General features: G+C 44.8%; 1 protein-coding gene across 1 annotated transcript in view; it reads left to right on the forward strand.

Annotated features, from left to right (window-relative positions):
* Positions 1 to 23,340, forward strand: part of AGPAT2 (1-acylglycerol-3-phosphate O-acyltransferase 2) — a 119,457-nt gene that overhangs the window by 51,525 nt on the left and 44,592 nt on the right. Inside the window, exon 2 of the mRNA XM_082264558.1 lies at positions 16,612 to 16,745. Coding sequence (XP_082120684.1) covers positions 16,612 to 16,745 — 134 coding nt within the window. The remainder of the gene's footprint in view (positions 1 to 16,611; positions 16,746 to 23,340) is intronic.

Consider the following 23,340-nt stretch of genomic DNA (forward strand, 5'->3'; position numbering starts at 1 on the left):
ATCCAGGGAATATCAGATTGCCTCTCAGGGGTCAGGAAGGAATTTTTTCTCCTGCTAGAGCAAATTGGATCATGCTTTGCTGGGGTTTCTATGCCTTCCTCTGTGATCAACTGTGGGTATAGGGTTGTATATATGGTATTGTATGATTTTTTTTTTTTACCCCTTTTATTAGTTGAAATAGATGGACTTATGTCTTTTTTCGACCTGACTAACTACAGTATCTCACAAAAGTGAGTACACCCCTCACATTTTTGTAAATATTTTATTCTATCTTTTCATGTGACAACATTGAAGAAATGACACTTTGCTACAATGTAAAGTAGTGAGTGTACAGCTTGTATGACAGTGTAAATTTGCTGTCCCCTCAAAATAACTCAACACATAGCCATTAATATCTAAACTGTTGGCAACAAAAGTGAGTACACCCCTTAGTGAAAATGTCCAAATTGGGCACAATTAGCCATATTCCCTCCCTGGTGTCATGTGACTCCTTAGTGTGTTACAAGGTCTCAGGTGTGAATGGGAAGCAGGTGTGTTAAATTTGGGGTTATCGCTCACACTCTCTCATATTGATTACTGGAAGGTCAACATGGCACCTCATGGCAAAGAACTCTCTGAGGATCTTAAATAAAGAATTGTTGCTCTACATAAAGATAGCCTAGGCTATAAGAAGATTGCCAAGACCCTGAAACTGAGCCTGCAGCACGGTGGCTAAGACCATACAGCAGTTTAACAGGACAGGTTCCACTCAGAACAGGCCTCGCCATGGTCGACCAAAGAAGCTGAGTGCACGTACTCAGCGTCATATCCAGAAGTTGTCTTTGGGAAATGGACGTATGAGTGCTGCCAGCATTGCTGCAGAGGCTGTAGGTGTGGGGGGGGGGGGCTCAGCCTGTCAGTGCTCAGACCATACGCTGCATACTGCATCAAATTGGTCTGCATGGCTGTCGTCCCAGAAGGAAGCCTCTTCTAAAGATGATGCACAAGAAAGCCCGAAAACAGTTTGCTGAAGACAAGCAGACTAAGGACATGGATTACTGGAACCATGTCCTGTGGTCTGATGAGACCAAGATAAACGTATTTGGTTCAGATGGTGTCAAGCGTGTGTGGTGGCAACAAGGTGAGGAGTGCAAAGACAAGTGTGTCTTGCCTACAGTCAAGCATGGTGATGGGAGTTTCATGGTCTGGGGCTGCATGAGTGCTGCCAGCACTGGGGACTTACAGTTCATTGAGAGAACCATGAATGGCAACATGTACTGTGACATACTGAAGCAGAGCATGATCCCCCTCCCTTCGGAGACAGGGCCACAGGGCTGTATTCCAACATAACGACCCCAAACACACCTCCAAGATGATCACTGCCTTGCTAAAGAAGCTGAGGGTAAAGGTGATAGACTGGCCAAACATGTCTCCAGACCTAAACCCTATTTAGCATTTGTGGGGCATTCTCAAACAGAAGGTGGAGGAGCACAGTCTCTAACATCCACCAGCTCTGTGATGTCGTCATGGAGGAGGACTCCAGTGGCAGCCTGTGAAGCTCTGGTGAACTCTATGCCCAAGAGGGTTAAGCCAGTGCTGGAAAATAATGGTGGCCACACAAACACCACCCAAAATATTGACACTTAAGGGCCATACACACTATCAGATTATCTGAAGACTTTTTCCTTCAGATTTACCTTTTCTATGTAGTGCAAGGGCCTGCCGGATTGCATACAAATTGAAGGTGTTTAGGTTTGACCTCATATTATATGGTTTTGGTAAGTCTACAGACAAAGTCTTCAGATAATCTGATAGTGTGTATGGCCCATTAGGGTCCAATTTGGACATTTTCACTTAGGGGTGTACTCACTTTTGTTGCCAGCAGTTTAGATATTATTGGCTATGTGTTGCTTTATTTTGAGGGGACAGAAAATTTACACTGTTATACAAGCTGTACGCTCACTACTTTACATTGTAGCAAAGTGTCATTTCTTCAGTGTTGTCACATGAAAAGATATTTTCAAAAATGTGAGGGGTGTAGTCATATTTGTGAGATACTGTATGCAATTATTATAATCAGATTTGACTTCATTTTATCACACTGTGGTTCTCTAAAAAAAAATTTACACTTTTGAGTTGTTAAAATGTCAAAACAGCATATAGTGTGCGTTGTGAAACCTATGTATGTACCCTGGGCCTCACAGGGGTCCTGGATATGACTTTTCAGCTTAGCCCACTAAAGTTCAGCCTTGGCAGGTTAATCAACAATGTCCTCCAACAAATCGGCAGATTTGGAATCAAAAGAGAAAACTTGTCCATTCCCTCCAGAAACCTCTTCACAGTTTGAGAGAGACGAAATGAAATATTTAATGGTCATTCAGTGAAAGTAATTGGGCAAATATACTTCTGCCAAGTGTCTGCAAATTTACACAGCGTGAAGGAAATTATTTGGTAGGCAATTAACGTTCCTAGCTTCCTGCAATATTTTGTAGCTGCTCCATTCTCGGTTCTCATTGAGCAATCTCAAGAGCATCGTAATGCACACCAAGAATTTCACCGCAGGGCGGTCAGACGGCCCCAAGACTGCCATTCGGTGGTTGTAGACTAACTTTATGATGTTACCTTTTACAGCCCTGGCCTAGGCCAAGACATAAACAACTGATACATTCTTTAAGCTGGGCAGCAAAATATTATAGGGCATAAACGTGTCTATGCACTCAGATGGAGAGCTCTGCATATTCTTTTTTTTTTTTTTCACATTGAATTCATATGCCTAAACATGACTTTGGGATGCAATTGTCATCATTTTCCTTTTCTCTGTCTTTCCCACTGTAGAGATTCACAATCCTCTCTTATTTGTCCTGGTCAAAAATATCCCAGGGACAGAATGTGATGGGATCCGTTATTTTACATTTTGTCAGGAAGAAAGGGGAAATCCTTCAATGGGGATACTCAACTTTCTAAAAGGCTTGTACACACTATGTACAGTGACCTGCATTTAACTGTTTACTGCACTAGATCACTGCTAGGGCACATAGAAAGATGTTGATTGCTATCTGCCAGACTGGCAACCAATAAAAAATGGGCATTTTTCTCCTGCCAGTAAATGCCAGTGACAGGAAAAAGTTGCCAGTAAAAAATATGGCTGTGACGCTTGGCTCAGAACTGCGCAGTTTCAGAGCCGGCCGAAACCATCCGCCCCCACCCTGGTGGGGCAGGTCTGGCGGAGTCAGCGCCTGAGTGTGCCATGTGGTGTCATAGTGCAAGGGAGCTGTAGCCTTTGCGTGCGGGTCTGAGGGACGGGAGCAAGGCAAGCCAGGAGTGGAACGGCTAGTGCTGTTTGGACTGGGGTGGACTGAAGGGACCACCTGATGTGGAGAGAGATTGTCATTGTGACTCAGGAGGGGACGTGTCTTGATGGTGAGCTGTGCTGTTGCACGCTGCTGTCAGTATCACTCTGAGAGTCAATTTCATGTGTGTGTGTCCGCCCATTCCAATTTCTTGCCTTCCTGAGTCCTGTCCCTGAGCTACTTACTTACTTTATCAAACATAAAATAAGATGCCTTAAGACCCCATTCAGACTAGCGCGACTTGTCAGCCTGACAAGTCGCACTCGGTCGCTCGCCATTGATTAGCACAGGACCCGTTCTAATAGGAGCGACACAAGTCGCTCCGACTTAGAAACACGGTCCTGTACTACTTTGGGGCGACTTGCATTGACTTCCATTATGTGAAGTCCCTGCAGGTCGCCCCTCGAAGTCGGATCGCCTCAGTGTGAACCGGCTCTTAATCACATTGTTAATTGCATATTGTGTAATTTTTGTAAATTTTTAAAACCTCAGTAAAAACTTGGCTGTGCCAGTAAATGTTTGGTGTCGTGTCAGTAAATTTCTATCTGGTAGGTTAGCAACACTGCTATGTGCTCTGTTTTACATTACATCACTAATGTGATGTGCAGTGCATTGCAGTCCAAAAAAATGAGACATGTTTGCATTACATTGAACCGCACAGCCGTGAAATGCACCATGCTGCTGTTCAGCGGCTGGAATGAATATAGGAACATGATGTGCTTTCTTATCCTGACAGGTTAGGGCAAGAGTGAAGAAAGACCAGAATCGCCTTTTACGTTGAAGCTTAGTTTGTTCAGTGCTGTTCCAGAAGCCCTGGATCTGTGCACTGTTCTGAACTAGATTGTGTCAGTAGATTGTACATAATTAGTTTTTTTTGGATGAGGGGGGAGAATTTGGGTAAAGCAAGTAAAGGTTTGGTTGTGTGAGCATAGCCACTGCATTCCCACCGTGTCCTTTATTTACCATTTATATCACAGCCCCCTTTTACATTACAATACCCCTTTACATTACAGTTCCCCTTTACAGTGCAGTCCCCTTAACATTAATGTACAGGGGACTGCATTATAAAGGGTCACTGTGATGCAAAGGGGCCCCTTTTCAATCTCTGCCTCCCCTGCACAGTCCTACCTTCGGCAGGGCAGAGGCAGTTATCAGCCTGTGTGTCCTCTTCCGGGTCTCCCGCCCATCTGACAATATTTTTCAGCAGCGCAGGGGGCGGGAAGAGCTATAGAACTGGACAGAGGGCGGGAGCTGCCGAAGTTATCATGTGAACAGGGTGATTACCTGCTTGTTAATATACAAAGACTCTGTCCAGGTTTTAAGCTCCTTCCGCCCCCTGCCCTGCTAATAGGATGACCTCATCAGCAGGGTGGGAGACCAGGGAGAGAGGACACACAGGCTGCAAAGCGGCCATACCTGTCTGTGGCCTGTTGATAACCAGGCCACACAGCAGGAGATGAGCAGAGACCACGGTCCAACTAAGTCCTGTACAGACCGCGGTCCCTGCTCACCTCCTGCTGTGTGAGCCAGTAGCGGTCTGGGGATTGGGGACCCCTGCATTAAGGGACAGTAAGGGAAATCTGCACATGGGGAGATTTCTCTTTACTTCCTGTCCTAGAAAATAAGAGGTAATCTCTCAGAAGTGCAGGAAATTTCTAGTTGTCACCAGAAAAGGTGCCCCTATAGGTAGGGTAAAAGATGATAATTATTACCAGCACAAAAAGGGAAAGCGGCATAGACAGCAAAACCTGACTAGAGTTTCCAAACGTTCTCACTCCATGCAAAACTAAAAGAAGTTGGACTTTATTTATTCTTCAATATTTAGTTGTGAGTCTCTACATGCTTGCATCATTTTTAACAGGAAAATATTTCATTTTGACAGTGTTAACCCCCTTCCCTCTCTACAGTACCCTGTCATTAATGATCATAATTCTTTAAACAAATATATTTTGGCTGCAAATCTGCTACACAGCCATGCATGCGTGCATTGAAGTGAACTGCAATAGGCTTGTTGCACACGGCTGGTTTGAGGCTTCTGATGTAAAGTGAGGGCTTATTTCTGCACCCGGGAGAGATGTATATAGAGATATATATAATTTGGTATACATTTGCTGCATGTCACCTGAAAAAATCCCTCCCCTAAAACTGGTGAAGCATAGTAAGGAATGACTGTACGTGAGTATATGCCATGTTTGCATAAACTCCTTTTTTTTCACCCGTGTGGGCATAGCATTTAGTCGTGTACTGCCATTCCGCACTATGGGCGGTTGTATCCTGCTGCTATCTCTCCTGGCTGGGGAAGTACGCCTGAAGTTTATATTGCAAGTCTCAAATTGCTTGTGTGTATGAGGCCTAATCCCTTTAAATGAGTTTCAACACAAACAAATCTTTGTGAACATGTAGCCTGTATGTATGGGCATAATGTGCCCCAAACAATATAATAATACACAGAATGATGCCCAAGGGACTTTGAGAGACACATTGCAATTGATAAACGATTGTTACAGAGTATCACTGCTGAGATGTTCAGTATTTTAGATTTAGGCTCGGTTCACACTACGGCGCTCCGACTTAGGGGGCGACCTGTGAAGTCGCGTGCACCACGACTTCGGCACGACTTGCACGGACTTCATAAAATGAATGTCTATGCAAGTCGCCCCGAAGTAGTACAGGACCCTTTGTGTCGCTCCTATTAGAACCGTTCCTGTACTACACTATGGGACGCGACGGTGCCTGACAAGTCGTACCAGTGTGAATGGAGACTTAAAGTGATTGTAAAGTCTCGTTTTTGTTTTTTTTTTCTTTTACAATCCCATACTTATTATACTTAGCTGCTCTGTGCAGTGGGGTTGCACAGAGCAGCTCAGATCCTCCTCTTCTCGGGTCCCTCTTTGGCTCTCCTGGCCCCTCACTGCTGTTGATTGCCCCCACAGTAAGCAGCTTACTATGGGGGCACCCGAGCCAAGCTGCAGCTCTGTGTATCCATTCAGACACGGAACTTCCATTCAGCCCCACCCCCCCTCTCTTCTGATTGGCTTAGTTTGATTGACAGCAGCAGGAGCCAAATGGCGCCGCTTCTGTGTCTCAGCCAATCGCGAGAGAGAGTCCTGGACAGCTGAGGCACTAGTGGACATTGCTGGATAAGGATGGGCTCAAGTAAGTGTTGGGGGGGAGGGGGGCTGCTGCACACAGAAGGTTTTTTATCTTAATGCATAGAATGCTTTAATATAAAAAAACTTTGACTTTACAACCCCTTGAAATCTTTTTAAGATAAGTAAGCTATGTGTCTTTTATAAAATGTAACAATCTTTTATTAAATTCAAGGTGTCTCTCAAAGTCCCTTGGGCATCGTTGTTCTTTGTGAACCACTTTTGGTTGCTGTGCCCTGTGTATGTGCAGGTAGGTACATATACCCATCGTATTGCAGTAAAGCAAGTGGAAGTGCACTAGGTGTTAACAGGCCCTCAGAGCTTTGACCCGGAGAAGCCATATTTGTTCTCTGTTCGGTTTCCAGGCTGGCCGAGGAATGTTTCTTCTCACAAGAACAATGTTTCGTTGTAGTGACTTTATATGAAAAGATTTTGTTGTATTGTAACCTCTTCATGTACTTTTACAGAATGCATAATGTAAGATTTCACATGCAATTTCTTCCTTTTTTTTCATGCTTTTTTATAATGTTTGTAGCTGTGCCTTCTAATAGAGTGTGCCTGGCAATGCAGTCATGTTTGTACATACCATAGGGCACCAGTCCAAAGGCCATGGGGCATTTGTGCGTCTGATTTTTTTTTTTTGTTCCCAGACAGGTTAGGCAAGCTGTTATTTTACAGTGATGATTTCATCCTGAATACTGTCTGCCAGTATTTGTAATATTTGAACTGCCTCTGCCTGTGACACAGCACAGAAAGTAATCTATTTTTGGGGTGGATTGAGGTAAGATACAACCCCTGGCAAAAAGTATGGAATCGCCACTTTTGGAAAATGTTCATTCAATTGTTTAATTGTGTAGGAAAAAAAGGAATCACAGACATTTCTTAATACTATTTTCATTTAACATTCCATCCTTCTAGCCTTAAAGGAGAAGTACAGTCAAAGCTCGTTTGGTTGTACCTCTCCTGTGGGTCACAGGAGAACAGTTTGTTCTGCACTCCTGTGACCCATTTTCCGCAGACAGCGGTCTAAAGTCCGCTCTCTGCAGACGTCACAGAGCTGATCAAGGCTTGGGCAAGATATCGACAATGGAGTCGGGATCCTCCCACATGTCTGGACTGGTACCCGGCTCAGCCTCTCAATGAACTGCTGAGAGCATGAGTCGGCCACTTCTGCCCCCTCCACAGCCCAGTAGGGCTGAACGATAGTCGATATGATATTGACTATCGTTCTGCGGGCGTGGGCGATATTCATATCGCCGAAGACACGATATTTAGCATTAGGCAAGGGGCATGGCCGGAAGACATGCGGGACGGACGCGGCTTGTGAGAGCTCCGATACCGCCGTACAGAATCCTCAGCAATCCTCCTAAATCTCCCCTATTCAGGGAGAAAAAACAGCTTGGGGAGACCCATCGAGGCACCAGACCAATACTGCCCGGTATTGCGGAGGAAAGTCTCCGTTCTGAGGAGCGCAGAGTTGAGGCCTACACAGGCGCAGAAGCCGCGGCCTTGCCTAGATCGGAGCGTGATCGCGCTCGTGGTTCCCGGTAAGGCCTACTTACTCCGCACTCATTCGGGACTTGCCTCCATCCCCTGGGTGCCCCCAAAGCCATACACATACCTCCTAATCTTCACAAAAACGACCCCAGTGTACTCCTATCCCTCAGCAAGCTGTGGCGACCGCCATCTTGGCTGCACAGGGGGACACAGATCCACAGCAGACTGCAACTCTCTCACCTTGTTCAGCAATCCCCCCTTGCATAGAACTCTTAGCAGCTGCTCTACAGCATTAGGCAGGGAGAAGTCGGGACTCCGGGGGATTCTTCTACCTCCTACCACCACTGTGAGTCCCGACTCTGCCTAATCCACACTGTCAGTGTCTTCTGCATTCCACCCAGTTAAATATCGCGATATATATCGTTGAAAAACGAATATCGCAATGTACTTTTTTTCCCAATATCGTGCAGCCCTACAGCCCAGTGCTCCAGTGTGTGAGGAGGGGCAGAGCAGAGAGCGGTGACTGACAGTCTTCTCATCTGCTCAGAGAGCTGTGAGAACCGAGAGATCGGCATTAGATTACTCGGTTCTCACTGTTAGAGCTGGAAGTGCACAGATGCAGCATTGGACTGATGCTGCATCCATGTAGGTAAGTAGGACTCTAAAAAAAAAAAGCAAGTCCATACTTTTCTTTTAAGAAACACTTTAAAGTGGTTGTAAAGTCAGAACGTTTTTTTTTTTTTTTTTTTTTTTTTATCTTAATACATTGTATGCATTAAGATAAAAAACCTTCTGTGTGCAGCAGCCTCCCTAATACTTACATGAGCCCCCTCTCTATCCAGTGATATCTACAAGTGCCTCAGCAGTCCTGATTGGCTGAGACACAGCATCAGCGCCATTGGCTCCCGCTGCTGCCAATCAAACTCAGCCAATCAGGAGAAAAAAGGGGTGGGGCTAAACAACAGCTCGGCGAATGAATGAATACACAGAGCTGCATCTTGGCTCGGGTGTCCCCATAACAAGCTGCTTGCAGTGGGGGGCACTCAACAGAAGGGAAGGGGCTAGGAGGATCGGATCTGCTCTGTGCAAATCCACTGCACAGAGGAGGTAAGTATAAAATGTTTGTTATATTAAAAGAAAAAAAAAAACAAGACTTTACAATCACTTGAAAAAAATAAAAAAGGGTAGAAAACGAGTCAATTGCAGATCAAGCAGAAGAAAAAAAAATATGGAATCACTCAATTCTGAGGAAAATATTATGGAATCACCATGTACTTTGCAGTTTTAGAACCAACATCTGCATCAGATTACATCTGATAATTAGTCTGCAGTTAAAAACGAGTGCTTGCACCAACCTGATTGACATGAATCATGGCTCCAACACGAGAGATGCCAGTGGAAACAAAGGAGAGGTTTATAAAACTTCTTCAAGAAGGTAAATTGTCACAGGATTTTGCAAAAGATGTTGGTTGTTCCCAGTCAGCTGTGTCTAAAATCTGGATCAAGTACAAATCAAATGGGAAGGTTGTTAGAGGGAAGCGTTCTGGTACAAGGACATACAGAAAAGCCAAATGAAAACCATCATTAACTCCTAAACAGAAAAAACAAGGATACAGTGGGCTAAAGAAAAGCAATCATGGACTGTGGATGACTGGAGGAAAGTGATATTCAGTGATGAATCACAAATCTGGATTGGGCAGGGTGATGATGCTGGAACGTTTGTTTGGTGTTGTTCCAATTAAATGTATGAAGACGACTGCCTGAAGAAAACATTTCCACAATCATTGATGATATGGGGTTGCATGTTAGGTAAGCGGGAGATGACAGTCATTAAATCTTCAATAAATGCACACGTTTATATTGAGATTTTGGACACTTTTCTTATTCCATCAATTGAAAGGATGTTTGGTGATGATGACATAATTTTTCAGGATGATAATGCATCTTGCCATAGGGTAAAAGCCGTGAACAATTTCCTTTTAAGAAAGACATATAATGTCAGTGCCATGGCCTGCAAATAATCAGGAAACTCAATCCATCTGAAAATCTATGGTGGAAATGAAAGAAAATGGTCCATGACAAGGCTGCAACCTGCAAAGCTAATCTGGCGATGTTGGAGCCGGATTGATGATGAATTCTGTTTGTGGATAGTTAAATCCATGCCTCGGAGTACTGTGTTAAAGCTGCTATAAAATCCAGAGGTGGTGCAACAAAGTACCAGCGGTGTACTGAAGTGTTTTTTTTTTTTTTTTCATATCATAATTTTCCCAGAATTAAGGCCCTGTTCACACCTGAGCCTTTTTCAGCTCGCAAAACGCTCATCTCTGAAGTCTCAAATCGCCCAACAAGCAAAATCCCTTTAATTTCAATGGCCTCTGTTTACATATGAGAGTTTTGTTGCCTGAAGCTCAAAAAGTACATGAGCTTCTTTTTTGGCAGAATACAAGCATTTTTGGTCCGATGTCAATGCCTGCCTCTAAACACCTGCAAAAAACACCTGAAAAACGCCCAAACAAATGCCTGAAAACAATATGCTCAGGTGCGGATGGAGCCTGAGTGATTCCATATTTTTTTCCCTCTGCTTGATCTGCAAAAACAGTTACAATCGACTACAGTTTTCCTTCTTTTTTTTTTTTTACGTGTTTTGTAAAGCCAGAAGGTTGGAATGATAAATAAAACAGTTTTGAGGCATGTCTGTGATAATTTTTTTTTCCTACACAAACAATTGAATGAACATTTTCCAAGAATGGTGATTCCATACTTTTTGCCAGGGGTTGTATAATAAGTACATTTCCTTGTCATGAGAGTGTGTCTCTTCATCAAGTTTTATCTTTTTGAATAACATTTTTTTTCTTTAGCGATTAGTGTGAAAAAGAGTGTGTTTAGAGCTCCCACCAAACATCCAAATACTAGACGTCACAACCAATAAAATACACATAATAAGTGTGCATCAACAAAAAATCCACTGTAAAATAAAAGTGAAAAAAAAAATATAAATATACTTTATATAAATATATACTGTGTGTGTGTGTGTATATATATATGTATATGTGTGTGTGTGTGTGTGTGTGTGTATGTGTATGTGTGTGTATATATATATATATATATATATATATATATATATATATATATATATATATGTATAATCAAAGTCCAATGATGTGAAAATCTTCAGCATGCTTAAAGAAAGAACTAAGAAAGTTCAATTGAAATAGAACATTCAGTCATTCACCAATTGAGTAAATATGTCTTGAAAAGATGACCAAACACCTTGTGCCCTCCACCACAGGTAACAATGGCCACTTACCAGATAAAAGTGATCCCTCTGACTGTGATCAAGCAAGCATGTTGGGAACAAGCCTCCAGATATCTGACAATAATCACAGCAAACCGTCCACTTTAAACCTCGGTCACTCCATAGGTCAGCATGTCAGGCTGGACAGCATCTACATTTATAGAAAGGAACAGAGGCCACACACCGTGTAAAACTGCGATGTTCACTCTTATTAAAAATGAACAAGTACTTGCAAAGGTAGTTCAAAAACCAGCATGTTACAGTTCCTCGTCAGCATCACTTGGCAGGCATGATGACGTTACCGGTCAAGGCCCGACCAACGTGTTTTGCCATCAAACCGCATCGTCAGGGGAAAAGGAGCAGTGCTGACCTATAGAGTGTGTGAGAGGGGTTTAAAGTTGTCAGTTTGTTTTTATTGTTGTCGGATATCTGGAGGTTTGTTACTAATATGCTTGCTTGATCTGTCATAGGGATCAATTTTATCTTGTTAGGGACCATTGTTACCTGTGGTGGAGGGCACAAGATTTTTTGTCATCTTTTCAAGATCTATTCACTCAATTGGTGAATGGCTGAACGCTTTATTTAATTTTAACTTTTTTAGTTTTTTCTTCAAGCAATCTTCTTTTTCTGAAGATTTACGCATCATTGGACATTTTTTTTCACTTGTATATTACTGTGGACTTTGGTTGTCTTTAAGTTGTATCTTTTGTGACGGTCCCACGTCTCGGTGGTCTGTCCCAATGATTCTGTGTCCCGGGCTGCATCCCAAGATCCCAGTTTTAGTCTTATTTGGGTTACTGAACTTGTACTGGGCTAGCTATATATTATACCATTTTCCTATTCAATTTCCTTTAGATTTACCTTCAACTGTGTAGTGCAAGGGCCTGCCTGACTGCATACAAATGGAAAGTGTTTAGGTTTGACCTCATAATATATGGTTTTGGTAAATCTAAAGGAAAATTGTACAATAAAATTGTATAATGTATGGCCAGCTTTAGGCTGCATTCACACCTGAGTGTATCGTTTTCAGGTGTTTTTTGGGAGTTTTTGTAGACGTTTTTTCGAGTGTTTTTTGGGCTTTTTATTGAGCATTTGTTGGACGGTTTATGAGCGTTTTTAGCAGGCGTTTGGGTGTGGGGGGGGTGTTAAAAGGGGTGGAGACCACCTGTTGGAAAAACGCCTGTGAAACGCTGATAACGGCGTTTTAATGTATTCCTATGGGACCAGAACAGCTCTTGATCAGCCCAAATAGAAGCTCCTGTACTTTTTTGAGCTACAGGCATTTTTCCTTCAGGGGACAAAACGCTCAGATGTAAATGGGCCATTGAAATGAATGGGATTTTGATTGTTGGGCGTTTTGGATTTTCACAGATGAGCGTTTTATGGGCTGTAAAATGCTCAGGTGTGAACAGGGCCTTAGAGATGTGGTTAAGATTAGGTAGGTTTTAGTTAACTTTTAGATTTAAGGTCATATAGAATATAATATAATTCAGAATGAGGTTAGGGTGTTAAGTATTAGGGTTAGGATTAGAATAAAGGTTAATTTTAGAAGGGAAGGTTAAATGTTAGATATAACACAGGGAGGTAAGGGATAAAATGGGTGTTGCAATCAGTAGAGTTAAATTAAGGCCCAACTTTTTGCCATTAAAATCCTCATGCCACCCTTTACCAGACTTCTCTTTTACAAAGGATGTTAGTTAAGGTTTCAGAAGCATGCTAAAGATTCATACATGGAAGTTAAGCATTATAATGTTATACCATTGAGATGAAATCCATTAGCTCCATTACAACATTTGGTGTTTCATTAAGTAAGGGATTGTGGATGGTTGGGGTTGGGAAAAGGAACAACAACATATACAGCCTCAGGGGTGGATTTCTTTATCTGGAGATAATTTTTGAAGAAACTGAAACAAAAGAAGGTGCATTAAAGTGTAGGTGGGTATGGGGAGGTGTGTACTGTAGCTGGGGAGAGGTAATTGTGAATAATGGGTGTGTAAAAGAAAGCGGAGGTGCCACAAGGTGTATGGGGGCTTTGTATTTTTCAAAATCAGTTTCCCCTTTATAAAAGTATGAAATGCAGGAGCACATGTCCTCTTGATCTCACTGCTATGGACTATCCAGCGATGGTCAGTGTTCTTCAGTCTCCAGCACTCCAGCTGTCCCGCCATGAGCATGCTGTGCCCAGGATCCTCGCTATTCTTTATGACCAGCCTTGGGGCATGTTCACCATATCAGATCACCCCCAGAAAGTCAAAGGCTATACACACTGCTCAGCCTTGGGCAGGTAACAGCGGTGTGGTTGGTATTTCGCAGGTTACTTGGAAGAGGAAGAAGGTGAATGGAAATTTTTTTTTTTATTGGTACAATTGCCCCTTTAAATGTGAATGGATTTTAAAGTACAGATCCAGTCCTTCACTGGAGTCATCACTCGCTGTCCTACTAATGGTTTAAAATGTTTAAATATCAGCCAACCCAGCAGATGAATAGCTGGGATTATCGGTTTACCACCTGCCTCACCCTGATGCCCCTGACATCTGCCCTATACAGGCTGGCACATTAGCCCTGCTTTTCTCATGGTTTACTTAACACTGTGCCACCTGATATACGCTGAGGCCTACTTGCGAGTTTATTGTGCAAAAGTTGATTCTTAATTCTTGTGTAGTGTAAGAGCATTGAAAATCTTCATAGCTGTACATGTTACCAGATCCTGTGATCTTGCACAGCGTGGGAATGTGTGTTGTAATATCCCTTGCCAGGAACTGAGCTGCTACAATTCTTTAATTAGTGTCTGTTTGATGGTGATTTTGCAAATAGCTAACGGGCTTGAGGTTTCCCTCACTGCACTTCTTGGACCGTATATATAGTGTCATGAATCATTTCAAGAAACGACTTTTTGTGGTCTTCACATAGGTTTACAGTTTAATGTAAGTTCCGGTGGTGGGTTTAACGGTAAAGGAAAGAAAAATGAAATCTTGAGATGTACAGGACGCACAGCCTCGTGTTTACATCCAAGTATTGCTGTTGCACTCCAGTCCACCCCAATGTTTTGGTGTTAGGCCTTATGCATAGGGCTGATTTGGCCCATGAGCATCAAATCAGAGCGTTTCAGGTACAGCATCCAGCCCTACAACCAGAAGACTAATCTATGCCGAGTTGAAATATGCAGCTGCTGGACGTGGCTGGGTGCTTCACAGAATGATACTCTGTGTTCAGGGCTGTGTGTGTTGTGGGAAGTATGCCTGAAACGCAGGAATTCTACATACAGAATTCCTTACAGTGGAGGTAAACCCTCATATCGTTTTCAGCCAAGGAAGGTGCCATCTTGGCCTCTGTTTAATCTTCAAGTTGCTGCACATGTGATCATATATGACACCAGCCATTGGATGATTTGACAGATTGGTTGAGAGGACATCCCACGTGACAGTTGGCAATCAGAGCACATGCTAGGAATATAACCGTTTTTTGAAACTGTTAAATTGATGGGTTTACTTCCGCTTTAATGCATACGGCCATAAACACATACTGCACGGAGAGTCGTCCAGCTGTCGGACATTTCAGCGTGTTATAGATTTTCTTGGACCGTATATAATCTTGGTCATGCAGTACTTCTCCTGCACCAAACCTGTAAAGAAGCAGAGCAAACGGGGGGGGGGGGGGGGGACAGAATCCTAGGCAGGTAGGTCTTCTTCTGGATCTGCTTTCCTTGCTTGAGCTTCGTACTGCGCAGGCGCCGTACTGCACACCTGAAAATGCCAGGATTTAACTCATGGGGGTTGAAATGCCTGTTTGCATGTAGCTATAATCTAGGAACCCCGTCTGCTGTGCTGTTCTTCATACCCATCATTCACAATTAAACTTGCCTTAAAAACTTGGATATGATTTCTGATATTTCAGTCCCAGGTCTCATGCACATTGGACATTTTTGACACGGCTCTTAGGGGTTTCTGAGGCTTTTTTCTACCTTTAAATGCCCCTGCATGTTACCTTATACGTGCATACACACATAGACATTTAGAGGAGTTTAGAGGCAGAAAAAAAAAAAAAAACTCAGGAGTAACAGCATTTTGGCAGAAACGCTTGATGTGTGTAAACGTGTGTTAACGCATCTAAACACGCATTAAAGTTAGGCGTGGTTTGCGCTTGTGCGTAATTCATTTCAATGGTATGAATAAATGACTACTATGGAATGATTTATACACACGTCAAAAAAATTTTCAGCTTCCAGGAAGAAAGGCGTCTAGAAGAGATAGCGAGATAGCAAAAATGTCCAGTGTGTATGAGGCCTGATTCACAACACTCAAAAAGCTGAGTGCGCCAGAGGAGGGGACACATACTTATATAAACTGGGCAGAAGTAGATGTCAAATGTTTGTTTAAAACCCATTATAGGATCATTTCAGTGTATATTATCTGTGTTTGTTAAGCTCCTTTCACACTGGTTCGCAAGTAAAACGCGAAGCACTTTTGAGACGTTTGCGGTGCAGTTTTTAAAGGACACATGACTCAAATCTTGGCGCTTTTGAGGTGCTTCCCATTTATTTTCATTTTTTTTAGCTCTCCAAACAGGCTCCAAAGATGCTGCATGTTGGATCTTTTTCACCGTCCCGCCAGCGCACCGCCCCTGTGTGAAAGCATTTATTGATTTTAATGGGAAGCATTTTTCTTGAGATTTTCAGGCATTTTTTTTTTTTTTTTAACGCAAAAAAGCGCTTGAAAAACCCAGTGTGAAAGGGCTCTTAAGGTTTTAAAAAGGGATAGGGGGAGATTTACTAAACCTGGAGAGTGCAAAATCAGGCTCACTTCTGCATAGAAACCAATCAGGTTCCAGGTTTTATTGTCAAAGCTTAATTGAACAAGCTGAAGTTAGAAGCTGATTGGCTACCATGCACAGCTGCAGCAAATTCTGAGTGTTCCAGTTTTAGTAAATCTCCCCCAAAGGATACTTGCACAATGTTTGTCTTGCCAATCCTCTCATTTAAGGTGGATACACACTATCCAACTTTTGTGGTTAGATTTCCTTCAGATTTACCTTTTCTATGTAGTGCAAGGGCCTGCCAGATTGCATACAAATGGAAAGTGTTTAGGTTTGACCTCATATTATATGGTTTTGGTAAGTCCAAAGGAAAAAGTCTTCAGAAAATCTTATAGTGTGTATGGCCCTTAAGTCACAAGGCTTCCAGACAGGGCCAGTCTGATTGACAACAATAGACTGTCTAGTTGAATGATGTGAAATATCCACAATGTTCTGAGCAATCACCGACTGTGTTTATTGATTTATATGAAGTGTGAATTTTTAGGAAGTTGCCATTTTAAACTTCTTCTTTTATCTGTTCCTTCCTCAGGATAATCCGGGTCTTTGTGCGCACTATGAAATATTTTTTTGGGTTGCGTTTCGAGGTGAAAGGATTGGAAAACTTTCAGGTTGACGGCCCCTGTGTCATTATCTCCAACCACCAGAGTATTCTGGATATGATGGGTAAGGATGACTATAGATGGCTGGAGGTTTTTTTTGCTGATTAGGTCGGTGAATGGTACAAATAATATAATGGTGTGGTTCACTTTTCTGTATAGAAAAGTGAGTGATTGGTGGTTGTTGAAGACACTTCCCATGTGTGATAACGGTCCCATGTAAGGACTGGAAATTCTTGTGATCTCTGCATAAGTTCCTAGTCTAAATTGTCTGTATTCAGCCTAAAATGATCAGATTGGGAAATGATCACCTGTCTGGACAAATTCTGAATGTTAGTGGAAGCCCCTAGCTTAGTTTATGTGTAAGTCAGATATTCCTGGATGATTGCTGTCTCCAGAGACCAGAGCAGGTCCAGATATATGTGCTCAGTCCATAAACATGAACGATCGGCCAATACGATCATGCTTAGGTTTTAATAAAAGTGAAATTTTCCATTGCCATCTCATGTTAGGCTAAGCAAAGTCCCTGATATGTAGCAAGGCACCCTCTGATATGTCCCTCCTGTTCCATACTGCAGCCCTGGGGAGAATCCTAGGGAAGGGTCACACATGTACCATCCTTGCCAGCAAAGAAAAGTCTGGAAAAATTCCAGATTTTGATATTTCATAAAATCCTTACATGGTGTAGCTTGGACCCTTCTAACTATGCATATGCCATACCTGTGGGATCCCTTCAGAACAGTGATCACCAAACTGCGGCCATTTGCATGCCTTTATCCTGCACTTGGGGCACAATTCCTTCCACTGATACCAACGATGGGGCACAATTCCTTCCACTGATACCAATATAGGGCATTTTTCCTCCCACTGATAGCAACAATGGGGCACTATTCCTCCCACTGACATCAAAGATGGGGCTCTAGTCCTCCCACTGACACCAACGATGGGGCTCTAGTCCTCCCACTGACGCAAATACAGGGGCTCTATGCCTCCCACTGACACGAACACAGGGGCTCTATGCCTCCCACTGACGCGAACGCTGGGGCTCTATGCCTCCCACTGACGCGAACGCAGGGGCTCTATGCCTCCCACTGACGCGAATACAGGGGCTCTATGCCTCCCACTGACACGAACACAGGGGCTCTATGCCTCCCACTGACGCGAACACTGGGGCTCTATGCCTCCCACTGACGCGAACGCAGGGGCTCTATGCCTCCCACTGACGCGAACGCAGGGGCTCTATGCCTCCCACTGACGCGAACGCAGGGGCTCTATGCCTCCCACTGACGCGAACGCAGGGGCTCTATGCCTCCCACTGACGCGAACGCAGGGGCTCTATGCCTCCCACTGACGCGAACACAGGGGCTCTATGCCTCCCACTGACGCGAACGCAGGGGCTCTATGCCTCCCACTGACGCGAACGCAGGGGCTCTATGCCTCCCACTGACGCGAACGCAGGGGCTCTATGCCTCCCACTGACGCGAACGCAGGGGCTCTATGCCTCCCACTGACGCGAACGCAGGGGCTCTATGCCTCCCACTGACGCGAGCGCAGGAGCTCTATGCCTCCCACTGATGCGAACGCAGGGGCTCTATGCCTCCCACTGACGCGAACGCAGGGGCTCCTCCCACTGACATCAACAATGGGGGGGGGGTTTCCACTGACACCAATGATGGGGCACTAGTCCTCCTAATGACACCAAAGATTGTGCATTGTTTACGCTTACTGGGCGCCAGGATATTTTCTACTTTCACTGGCCTTAGTCCGACACCCCCCTAAAGTCTGAAGGACAGTAAACTGGCCCTTTGATTGGAAAGTTTGGAGACTCCTGGGCTAGAAGTTGGAAATCACTCCTCCAGTGACCTCCACTTGCTTTTGGGTCCGGTACCGAGAAGCTGTCCTGCTATATTCTGAACACAGGAGGTTTGACGCTCGTCACAGGCGGCATTCAAGGAATACTTTGCATCTTCTAAATGACTACAGAATGTTTTCTAAATGATCTAGTTGGAAGGGCAGGGCGGTGCACAGTGCCTGTGCTAAACAACCAACCTCCTGTGTTAAGTAGTAGGACATCCAGAAACTAGTTGAGATCACTGAAGTAGTGGTGTCTACTTGAGTGATTTCCAGCTTCCAGGGGCATTAGCCGGGGATGGTACTTGCATAGTTACGTTGGTCCAAGCTGGTGCAGGTATAAAATGCCTGGTATTCTCTTTAGATATGCCAAAAGCTTGTAATTTTCCACTGCGGATCACTCAGCAGCAGCATGTAGAATGGATGTCTACTTTGTTTCAGCTTGATTTTGCTTCACACAGTTCAGCAGGCAGGGTGGCAGGAGACAATATACCAGACTTACATTTATCTTGGAAATGAAAATGTTTTATTTCACCCTTCTGCAAATGTTCCGAATGTCTTCTTCTAATTCCGAATTTGAGGCTGTGCGGCATCAGCCGGTCTCCTATTCCCCAATCCAATAAGCAGCCCAGTGCTTCCTTCTCTCACCTATAACTCATATACAACACATATATTATCGCCTCGCCTTCCGCTGAAGATTTCCCTGCACCTTTATTAGATTGCGAGGATTCATACGGTCAGCTCAAGCAGTTAAAATATTAACCGTCCGGCAGATTAAAATAGATGAGCCTCGGGAGTGCGATGCCGCTGTCTCATCTCACCCGCTGCGTACAGAAACTATTGATTTTTCCCGACTCAGAACGGTGTTTTGTTTTTATTAAGAAGACCCGAAAAATTCACCGCCAAGCAGAGTCTAATATTAGCCGATTAAAAAGTAATTTTGCCTTCTTGTAAAAAAAAAAAAAGCCGCCCCCCCCATCCTTGTCTTACCGTTGCCAGCGACAGTAAGAAGAAAATCACAGTGGGGAGCGATTGAGCGCGCTGGCGGCTGTGCTTAACAGAAGATATTTTAATCTGTGTCTCATTATGGAAATAAAGATGAGTGGAGTTTGGATGGAGTCGGCTGCTAGGAGCAGTTTTTGTCCGGGTGAAGTGGTGCTCTGAGGATTTCAACATGGAACGTACACTGGCCACAATGTGATCACATCTGAATGACGTCAGGAAAACTTTTCAGTGAGGCCTGTGTGCTCGGGATAGATTCATACAATCGAGAATGCAGAACACACGTACATTATATTGTCAAAAGTATTGGGACATGCAGCCTATGGACAGTGCATTATTTTCAATATGTCAGACCTGACCCATAGACTTGCTTTGATAGACAGAAGCATAAAAGAATACTGTGCTACAATGCAATCCTGAAAACAGAGCCCACCATTTAGAAATATAACCATGCCAATGTAGAGATACCCTATATTGTGAAAAGTATTGGGAAGCCTGCCTTTACACGCACATGAACTTTAATGGCATCCCAGTCTTAGTCCGTAGGGTTCAATATTGAGTTGGCCCACCTGGGAAGGCTGTCCACAAGGTTTAAAAGTGTGTCTCCTGGGAATATTTGACCTTTCTTCCAGAAGCACATTAGTGAGGTCAGGCACTGATGTTGGATGTGAAGGCCTGGCTCACAGTCTCCACTCAAATTCATCCCAAAGGTGTTCTATTGGGCTGAGGTCAGGACTCTGTGTAGGCCAGTCAAGTTCCTCCACCCCAAACTCGCTCATCCATGTCTTTATGGACCTTGTTTGTGCACTGGTCCAAATCATCTGGTGGAAGGGGAATAATGGTGTGGGGTTGTTTCTCAGGGGTTGGGCTTGCCCCTTAGTTCCAGTGAGGGGAACTCTTAAGGAGTCGGCATACCAAGACATTTTGGACAATTTCATGCTATTAACTTTGTGGGAACAATTTTGGAATGGCCTCTTTCTGTTCCAACATGATTACTGACCAGTGCACAAAGCAAGGTCCATAAAGACATGGATGAGTGAGTTTGGGGTGGAGTAACTTGACTGGCCTGCACCTTAACTCGATCGAACACCTTTGAGATGAAGTAGAGCAGGGACTCCAACCCAAGCCTTCTGGAAGAATGGTCAAACATTGCCATAGACACACTCCTAAACCTTGTGTACAGCCTTCCCAGAAGAGTTGAAGCTGTTCTAGCTGCAAAGGGTGGGCCAACTCAATATTGAATCCTATGGACTAAGACAGGGATGCCATTAAAGTTCATGCGTGTGTAAAGGCATGCATTCCAATACTTTTGACAATATAGTGTAATCAGATGGAGCTTTGGTGAGTTCTGCAATCCTGACTGCAGGATTGTCACCTTTGTCTATACTTGGGAGCAGTATGCCAAACTATAGACACAACAGGAAGTGATGGGAAATCTCCCCAACAGGGACACACACAAAAACACATTTCTCTTACGTCCTCCGACAGTCGCCGCCTCTTCATATTCGTCACATATTGGGTATTAGACTTTGCTCCGAAGGAGTAGCTAGGCAACAGAATATGTTAACATTAAAGCTTTTAACATATCCCACCCTCAAGGGGTGGTCCCCTCAGTCAATACCCTCCTACTTCCTGCAACCATATCTCAGTTTTAATGTCTAGCTTGTCAGGAGTGGCTGGCTCTCTCTGTGCTGGGGCTTTGTGCCCCAGACTCTTTCTTCTTTTTTGATTTTTTGTTTGAGTTTTCTCTCTGCCTTTACTTAGCTGTTCTTTTTGTCAGCATTAGTTAGTTCTTCGGATGAAGAGGATCATGCGGGCTGGGTCTCGGGCTGATCCCCCTGGTCGCAGGTCGTGGGTCAGTGGCTTCCCAGCCTGCCATCGAGCGTTCAGCCAAGTAACGCTCCTGGCACAGTGAACGACCCATCCCTGTTCGGTGCAGGGATGATTGGTGAGGTGGCTACCTCACTGGACGCTGTGCGGTTTCTTAACCCCCATTCTGTGCGTCTTGTATGCGACTCTCCCTGCCTCATGTGCAGCGGCTTGTTCGCCTGTGCGGGTCCCCCACGCCACTGTGAGGTAAGTGTATTTATGTGGGGACCTGTCTGTCTGGGGGGGGTGTCAGTCTGGGACTGTGTAACCTGCCTCTATTCACACTGTTTGTCTCCCTATCTCTCGGCTGCATGCTGTGGGCTGCAAGGGGGGGGGGGGGGGAGCTGTGTGACACTGTGTGTGTCAGCCTTGTCAGTGTGAGAAGCTGTGTGCTGTGGGGCATGTTTTGTGGCATGTTTGGGCATTATACAGCGATCGCTGCGGCGATCTGACATGTTTTTTTATATACAGACATGTGTGCATTACTGTACTGTGGAGCGGCGGTTTCGGCGCCAAACGGCGCCATTTTGCCTACACTCGCTCCGGCCGCATGTTCTACATGCATGGCGGCCATTTTCTTGTAGCCTCCCATAGGCTTTCATAGGGCGCCCTGGCAGCATCACTTCCTCTTCTCAAGGAACACCGATCGAGGCAGCAGCAGCGGCGAGGGTCTCCTCAGGTTATATCCTTCCTATCCATTGCCTGTGTCAGTTTTATTGTCCCTGTGGGGGTCTCCTTGTGCTTGTGTGTGGTGCGGTGGACTGCGCTCGCCGCGCTTGTTAAAGGGGCAGTTAACCCTTTATTATCCGGCATTTGTTATAGGGGCAATGGATTCTCAGGAGGGCAAATTTCCTACCGCCTTGGTGGAAAGCCAGGGGACAGGGGAAGCCGCTGTTTCCCCCCCAGGGGGGGATTTAGCCACTATTGTGGCTGGCCTTGCTGCTCAGGTGCAGATGCTGGTGGCTGCTCAATCTACTAAAAGACCCAGAGTTGCTCTTTCCTCTGATTCTGAGGGTGAAGGTGATGGGGTTGTTATGGCAGGGGCCTCCTTATCGGGGTCCCGCTCCTCCCTGGATCTAGTGGGGTCCGAGGTGGAGGCTGAAGTTGAAGGGGTTGATAATTCTCCCCCTGGCTCGCCTGAAGAGCTTGCAATCATGGATGAATTGATTGCTTCCATAAAACAAACGCTGCGCTTGCAGGATGAAGTGTGTCCCCCCGCTGCCTTGGCGGCTTATGGGACGCAGAGAAAACGCAGGACGCCACAGGTTTTTCCCTGCAATGATGATTTTCAGCGCGCTGTTAAGGAACAATGGCGCAATCTACGCAAACCTTTTGCTGTACCAAGTAGGTTCAAGCTGCGTTATCCTTTCTCGCCTTCCACTGATGAAAGGTGGTGTGTGCCACCCCCAGTGGATCACGCAATTGCGGTTTTAAACAAATCCACTGCGATTCCTGCAGAGGATTCCCCTGTGTTCCATGATGCCACGGATAGGAGATTGGAGTCTCTTGCCCGTCATACTTATTCTGTTATGGGTTCTATGCTTAAGGCTCTGTTTGCCTCTCTCATGGCGGCCCAGGCGGTCGCAAGTTGGACGCAGATGCTTAGGCGCGTCCTAGTGGCCGATTCGGCCTCGCCGGCGACCCTGGATATGGTGGATCAAATCCACCAGGGTGTCATGTATCTGTGTGATGCGGACTTGGACCTAGTCCCGTTGGCTGCACGTGTGCACAGCGTGGCGGTGTTGTCTCGCCGCCTGGTTTGGTTGAAATGTTGGTCAGTGGACCAGTCTTCACGTAAGACCTTAGCCAATCTGCCTTATGATGGGTCTCGCCTTTTTGGGGAGTCCTTGGATGTGTTGATTAAGGGGATCACCGGAGGTAAGAGCACTCTCTTGCCCCATTTCCCCAAGGCTAAGGGGGCTTCTGGGAAGAAGCATGCT

Source organism: Pelophylax lessonae (genome assembly GCF_965119305.1).
Source record: "Pelophylax lessonae genome assembly, chromosome: 7".
Taxonomy (NCBI): domain Eukaryota; kingdom Metazoa; phylum Chordata; class Amphibia; order Anura; family Ranidae; genus Pelophylax; species Pelophylax lessonae.